Source organism: Tachysurus fulvidraco, chromosome 10 (assembly GCF_022655615.1).
Source record: "Tachysurus fulvidraco isolate hzauxx_2018 chromosome 10, HZAU_PFXX_2.0, whole genome shotgun sequence".
NCBI lineage: Eukaryota > Metazoa > Chordata > Actinopteri > Siluriformes > Bagridae > Tachysurus > Tachysurus fulvidraco.
In genome coordinates this window covers 13,391,811-13,399,810 of record NC_062527.1, presented here as the reverse complement: position 1 = coordinate 13,399,810, position 8,000 = coordinate 13,391,811, and the positions used below count along the sequence as shown (strand labels likewise).

At 39.0% G+C, this 8,000-nt stretch overlaps 1 protein-coding gene across 1 annotated transcript in view; it reads left to right on the top strand.

Annotated features, from left to right (window-relative positions):
- The first annotated feature begins 1,056 nt into the window (after positions 1-1,056).
- brsk2a (BR serine/threonine kinase 2a) overlaps positions 1,057-8,000 on the top strand; it is a 183,688-nt gene continuing 176,744 nt past the window's right edge. Inside the window, exon 1 of the mRNA XM_047819701.1 lies at positions 1,057-1,526. Coding sequence (XP_047675657.1) covers positions 1,433-1,526 — 94 coding nt within the window. The 5' untranslated portion in view covers positions 1,057-1,432. The remainder of the gene's footprint in view (positions 1,527-8,000) is intronic.

The following is an 8,000-nucleotide window of genomic DNA, read 5'->3' as shown; positions in this document are numbered from 1 at the left end:
GCCATCTTGTCCATTTGTTTTATTTTTTATTTTTTATGTCATTAAGTATTCTATGTATGGATTTCATAAAAGTGAAAAATGTCTCAAAGCAAGAATAGTTGTCAGTTCCTTTGCCCACATTGTTAAGGAAGCTGAGTGTAATTTATTTATTTATTTTTCCAGAGAAATGCAATAATCCATCTGGCTATAAGAAGCCCAAAGTCAATAAGCAATGAATGCTCTAAAGTAACAACACAATCCTCTGGGTGAATTTCCAGTACACACTCCTTCTCTTAAACAAGTATTTATTTACTTATTACATAAAAAATGAATGTAACATCCTCCTTCCAAAATAACTGTATATTTGGACATGTCCATAGACAATGAATTATTGACCTCTTGCTGCCCCACATTTAACTTTTAACACAAATATGTGTTATATTATGGGAAATCTGGTTCCGTATCACTGGACTTAAGTAAGATCTCATTAACAGGTTGTACATGTTGTTGTATTAATCTGGTATTTATTGTCTGTACTTGTGCTTTATAGCAGATCATCTCTAAATCTACATCTCTGTCCTCCTTTATCCCCACTTTCTATTGGTCTAGCTTATTAATCTTCTTAACAGTTATTCTACTATAATACTAATTTTTTACACTAACTGATATGTTTGAATAATATGACAAATATTTTAGTTTCACTTGCAGAGAAAAAAACATTGCACATTTCCCTACTTTGCTCCTTTGCACTTTTTACTGCTCTCGCTTTCCTTCATCTGCCCTTTTTAGTGCTCCCTCTTCTCTGTCTTACATTTGTACATTTAAGCCTCCAGTTTTAATGTGACCATCAATAAACCTCTGGTTAAAGCGAAAAGGGTGAATATTTTATACGCACTCTCATTATGTGCACCCGAAGTCCCCAGCACTGCACCAGCAACTCGTGTTTTGCGGCAAATAGACAAGCTCATTTATAGGCGCTTTCGAGAGTCAATCATGTAACGCTGTTTTATGAATGGTGAACTCCTCGTCCAATAGTTGTTGAGCACTGTGGCCGATCCCACCACCCTTTGCGCTGGAGACCGGCTGCCTCCCGGAGCCACAGTTTCAGCAGCCGCGAGGACGCGAGCAGATCAGGCGCGTACGCGATGCTCCTCGGACCATAAACACTCCGTTCACCTGCTGCTGCTGATGCTACTGAGCTACTGCCAAGGAGATCCGAGCCACATCGATACACTGAGTTTATTTCAGAAAACAACAACAACAGCAACAACAATATAAACTATCCGTTAAAGTGGAAGCGCCAGGAGCGCAGAGACGCAGAGACGCAGAGGAACCGGGAATAGGACACCACCACCACCACCACCACCACCACCACCACCATCATCATCATCATCCCTCTCAACTGAGATTAAAGAGGATCACTCTGTCCTCTGTCTCTTTTTAGGAAACAACCATGTCCTCGTCCGGGAAAGAACACAGTGCCGCCCAGCATGCCAATTACGTGGGACCGTACCGCTTGGAGAAAACGCTGGGGAAAGGACAGACAGGTTGGTCCTTACATCTAATCATCAGAACAGCACTTCTCTTTTTTCACATTGATCACATTAGAACTCAAGTTTTTCTTTCTTTCTTTCTTTCTTTCTTTCTTTCTTTCTTTCTTTCTTTCTTTCTTTCTTTCTTTCTTTCTTTCTTTCTTTCTTTCGTCATTAGTGCAGAAGCACTCAAGTGGATAACAGTGTGATCAGATTTACAGTTTTATATAGAAGAAATGCTGCCTTGTGCTAATTTCCTTGTGTATATATATATATACACAAGGAATATATATACACATATGTGTGTGTGTGTGTGTGTGTGTGTGTGTGTGTGTGTGTGTGTGTGTGTGTGTGTGTGTGTGAGGATGTATAAGCTCATCCCAGGCATGCAACCCTTAAATGGGATGCTGAATTTAAACTTGCCCTTCTTATTTATTTTACTTTATTATTATTTTTTTATTTACACCCTGTGTCTTACAGCGATGACTGCTTTAAATGCAAAGCCTTATCCTTATTCTAAGTGAACTATACCTTGGTGGTGCACTTGAAATAGTTCATTTTACCTTGTTGCCATGCCACACAATGTTGGGTGGATTGGGATGGTGAGCCTGCCACATCGTTTAATCTGGTCTATGTGCTGTGGTCACGTTGGCCAAAATCAGACTGTATTAGTCATGGTGACCTTGTGAGAGCAGAAAAGTGATGCAACACTCTGGGCTGTTGTCCGGTGGCCCTGCATGGGAGAAGGCAGGGTTCTCCATCTGTCCTCTCTGGTGTTTACATTTGGCCTTAGATCACCAGGCGAGACCAGAGCTTGAGTGAGACAAAGATAAAGAGGGCAGGTTTTTTTTTTTTTTTGTGTGCTGTCTTTACTGGAGATTCTGAAGCACATCATTCATTACTGCTGTCTTGCATGCGATTGCTGGAGATCTTTGCGGTTCCTATGTTCCTCTGGTCCCAATATATTAGCATTTTGCTGATTTTACATGCTTGGCTCAACTCCTCAAACAAAGAAGGGTGCGATGATGAAAGCATCCAAATGAAAAGTTCAGAAGGTCTCCATGACTGAAAAACACTTAAAAACACCTGCATCAGTACATCTCATTCTACTTATCCATTACTGGATCAGAGCTTCAGTTCCCAAAGATATTATTTCCCAAACCAGTTTTTGGGCTCTTGTTAGGATTCACACTTTTGCACTTTCAAAAAAAAAAAATTTGTTCTTTTTTCATCTCCCAACATATATATATATATATATATATAATGCCAGTAGTGTGTTTACGTGAAAATTAGCAAAAATTCCAATTTGTGGGGTTTTCAGTTATGGTCCTGGAGTTTAACTTCACTTCATCTTTAAGTGCTTTTCTGTAGATGGTACAATTTAAGAGCTTGGTTTTTTTACATCATTAATTTAACTGCTCTTTGAGTAGCTTCTTATTTCAGTGGGTTACAGTTGAGTGCAAAAGCTTGCATGCCTTGTGGTTTAGTGTGATAGATCTGACATATATTTTTTAAATGCAATGTGCATATTAAGGTATAACTAGTTGCTATACATTATTTTGATTATACACAGTCACTCACCATAGACAATTTAGAGATACTAGTCAGCCTACAGTGCATGTCTTTGGACTAGGGTAGGCACCCAGAGTATTAGATACCTCCCATAGCACAGGAAGAGCATGCAGACTCCGCACACAGAGAGCAGATTGAACCTGGGGTTGTGAGACAAACGTGCTAACCACTAAGCCATTGTGCCCTCATGACATTAAATTATAAACTAAATTTAAAATAAACTTGCCATGAAGTCCTTGGATTTGAATTAAAAAAAAATGTCGTTCTGTAGTTTAGACGTCAGCAAACCCAGAAAACGCATATTATGCCATTATATGTGTACTAAACATATGTGTATAATATATCCTGTGTTGTATGTCGGGCGCTTGGAGGAGTTAAACATGGGTGAGGCTTGTGGATGTGACTGTGACTGACACCTCGACTGTGCGCCTCTCCCTGTCTTTACAACGTCTATTTCTGTATGTTCTTGCCTTTGTACATACTGCACAATTATGCATGGCAACTAATTACACATACACATCTAACTCACTAACCATGATAAACAAGCAAACTACAGACCTGTAGCACAGTGAAAACGCTTTGTATAATATGTCAATTATTTGATGTGCGTGTGCAGTTCATGGTTTGCTGACTGACTCTTGCTGTGTATTGTAGAGCTGTTTTTTTATAGTATAGAGCATTTGGCCTGGGCTGATCTCCGGTCTCGTACAATGCTGCAGTCATTATGTGATTAAAATCCTACAGCATGCCTGTAATCTCCCGTGCTAAAATCACATGGCTCAAGAGGCAGCAGGAACACAATTTCCACTATTTATTGCCTAAAAAGAAAATTCTTGCCACTCTTTTCCTCAGTGCACATAAGCAACAGATCACTGAAATACAGACAAAACACTGAGCAAAGATTTGAAAAAAAAGGCAGAAATGAAAGCAACGTCAGCCTGCCTAAAAAAACCCTCTGTTGTCTTTAGTTGCTAGGTAATTATTTCTAATAATACAAAATTTTGCCTGGCTTTGATATAGAAATCCAATGTCAGCATACCTGCTATGAATGCTGGTTTAATCACAGGTTGCTTCAGATGAGCACAATCCACTAACCAGTTGTTTTTGACCTAAATGGCCTCGGTACGTGGCAGGGAACGCCAGTCTCACTCCTGGATATATTTTACCATATGGCGTTACTTAATTTCCAGATTTTTTTCCTCTCACACTTATTCCACATTCAGCTTTATTTACACCCACACTTTAATGTGCTCTTAAATATATTCGCTATGCATTGTGTGTTTGTATAGAAAGTGTGAGTGTTTGCATACAGTTTTTCACAAATCCTCAGATTTTAGTCCCTTGCCTTTCGTTTCTCAATGAATCTGAGGAGGAATTTAAGGTTTATTGTGCATTTAAATAGTTAAAGAAATATTAACTTTGATTGAGAGCATCATGCTTGTGTGCATTTGGTTTTTAAAAGCATTCCTTTGACAATAAGAATATATTTGCCTTTGAAAAAGTACTTCTAACTCTTAATATGTTGAGCTCTTGACTTGCTGATAAACTGATGGTATATTACTGTTTTAGTTTGAAGCCACCTGTTCATGCTTAACTAAGTATAACTCATCTATAATTGTAGCATTAAATACCACAAGCAATTCGGCGACCTTATAAGTTCTGATGGCATAAAACGACGACTTGTGACATCCTTGGATTTCACCCTTTTCCCTGTCCATGTGCAGTAGCGCTTGTAGGAAGGGTTTATTGAGTCCTGCATGGCTGCTTTTGGCTTGTGCTGGAGCTGGAGCCCTGACACATTGGCTGTGCTTCGGTGCAGGCGATTCTGCAGGAGGCTCCCTCAAGAGCAATTAACCCCATGTGGCTCTCTGAAAGTAAAGCCTGCCTGGGTCTTCCGTGACAACTTTGTTGTCTAGACAGTTTATTTGCACAAGTTACTGAGGAAGCAAACAAGGCAGAACCTTCCGGTGGTTTATTTGTGGTGGTTTATTTATTAATTAATAATATTACGCTTTTTTGCAACTTATAATGAGTCAGATTTGAAGAGATGCATGTTTTTATAAAGGGATTTTTTTAAATATAACAAATAAATACTCACAGAGCGGTTGAGTTCTTACATTTATCGGGTCAGAAGGCATTAAATTTACAGCACTGCAAAATTCTTTTCTTTGCATATTTCTGCTTGTTAGGAAGCTGAAGCCAGAGCACAGGGTCAGCCATGATATAGTGCACCTGGAGTAGAGAAGGTTAAGGTCCAGTACCTTGGAAACATTTGACTCGAACCCTCGACCTTCCGATCAGTAACCTCAGGCCTTAACTGTTGGGTCACCACCTCCCCGTTTCTATAGTAACACCTCGTTCTCAGGAGCTTGTCCTGCCGACACTCCATATAACCAAAGACTCATAATAAGTAGATTACACATGTTGTTATTTAACAAATATAAGTTGGGGCTTTGAGGGAACTGTTTATAGTTACAATAGTAATTACAGCATCTAATTTGTTCCATAGACCCTTCACTGTAAATGGTTAAACATCAATGGTTAAACAATGGCTATATCGTATATCATTGCTGAGATATAAAATGAATGAAACAACTTTAGGATGTGCTGTTATAGGAAAATAATCAGCTCCTATATCAGTGGTCCGTATCTCACCACCCAGTTCCAACATTTCCTGTTCCCCCAAATTTCTATGGAATATACACAGTAATAAATCCGAGACCTACAATATTTTCTTTTATCTGATACTTCTAACTTTCCGGTGTTTCTTATTTCCATATTAAATCTTTTTAGAACATGGAATAGTGGATACATCTTTAGCTAACACTAATATTTGTTAATTCCCCTGCTTTTTCTTTATAGAGAATCAACACCAGAATTGACAATTATTAATAAAGGACACAATTATAAATTCTTTGCATAAGTTATATATGACATTATATCAGTATCTCCTCATATCTCTGCTCTTGACAGGAAAATGAAAGTTTTTTCCCCTGACAGTTAAATTACACCTACTGTGTAATTTAACTGTCGAGTCTGAGGCTCCCAGAACTATTTTTATTTGACTATCCAATAGGAATGTGTGTATTTTTTTATCTTGTGTGTCATTCCTGGCTATGAGTTATGATACGTTTGGTGTGGGTTTTAAAAACAATACAAAAAAAACATCAACTGAAAACCGACAGAGTTTGTATGAGAATGTTCAGGTCTTGGTTTCAGCTCACTGTCTTTGCACGGAGGCAGTTTTTAATTTGACTATGAGAAATAACTGCCGATCAGTGAGTCAGATCAATAAAACCTCTTACAGCTGTTGCAGCGGTACAGATCTATACCATTTCATTTCGGATTGGATGATGATGAATGCACTGAGGAGAAATCAGTACACTCCGGTGGTTAGGGCAGCTGGTGTAAGTTGATGTGGGGTACACTGCCATTTCTTTCTGTCTATTCTTTTTGAGCTCACAATTCATTCATGCGTTAAGGTTCTTACAGTCATTATATTCCTTGATATTCATTTGCAAGACAATCAACACAGAGCATTCATATTCCATTCATAGCATTCGAGCCGTCTAATAAATTAGCTGACCCTCGCTGTAGAAGGCTGCTGTTAACAATGAAACGTCCTCGCTGGGTGAAGCGGCTGGACTGAACCTCGCCAAGCGCCTGGTTGCTAATACGCTTTATCCATGCTAGCTTTACGTGCAGCGATGAACATTCGCTAGGCTTCAGCAGCTTACCTTGGTGTGTTTGGGAAATGTTCTCGGTAAAAGAGTGAACATGGGAACAGGGTAAAAGAGTGAACATGTGCTTAAATACCAATTTGAGGCAGCGATATTTGACTACTAAAACCCAAATCATGAGTTTAGTAGTTAGATATCGGTGCCTCAAATAGGTATTTAAGCACATGTTCACGCTTTTACCTTGTTCCCATGTTTACTCTTTTACAGACTTTATTTAGTCTGAGGACTGAGTTGAGTTGTTAGAGAGGAAGCAGTCGCCTGGAACGTGTGCTTGATTTCTGCATTATGTTCAGTGCTCAGGATGTGTATCTGTACTGATTATTATACTCAGTCTGTCAAGGATTTCACGATTTTTCTGATTGCAGAAATGAACACAATTTTTTTTAAATTACTGCAGATTTGAGCCAAGTCACATTGTACAAAGTCTTCACTAGTATGTTTGTGGCAGAGGGTAGTTAACGTTTCTGTGTGTGTGTGTGTGTGTGTGTGTGTGTGTGTGTGTGTGGCATGAATAGCAGTTTGTAAAGATGCACATGGCTGGATTCACGTACTAGCTCTGAGGAAGCCTGTAAAGAGTCTGGTACCTGCTGTATGATAAGGTAAAGCTGGCAGGTTGGTGGTTAAGGAAATCAGGGGGAAAATTAGTGAAAAACCTGCATTAACACTCTGATTTAATACTCCATTAAAGTTCAATTTCACTTGTGATACCTGTGGAAGTTTGAATTATAACCCCTATTAGCCAACCAACATGTGCTTTTACATGTGCGTTTTTACAGCGCTATAATCTGTAATATTGGCCTGACATCCAGTAATGCTTTTGTTGCATATTTATTCATTTACTTTTTAATGTTTATTCATTATTTCTAGATATTTTATCTGACAGCTACAAAAGGATGTGCATTTTTATTAGAGCTGAAACAATTACTTTGATATTTCTAGCAGTTAATCGAGTATTTGTTTATAAACTCAGAGCGTGTTTGTAGTGTTGTGGTGGTGGATGTGATGTGTGGTATATAGTTCTGCAGGCTGATGTAGGCAGGTCACCACCGAGGCTCTGAACGTACACAGTGCATACGGAGCAGCAAGGAAGAGAGGATGCAGTGGGAGTGGGGTGAAGTGTAGAGACTCATGTCTGGACTGTGTTATGCTTCAGAGATTATACACGAATGGGGATTGT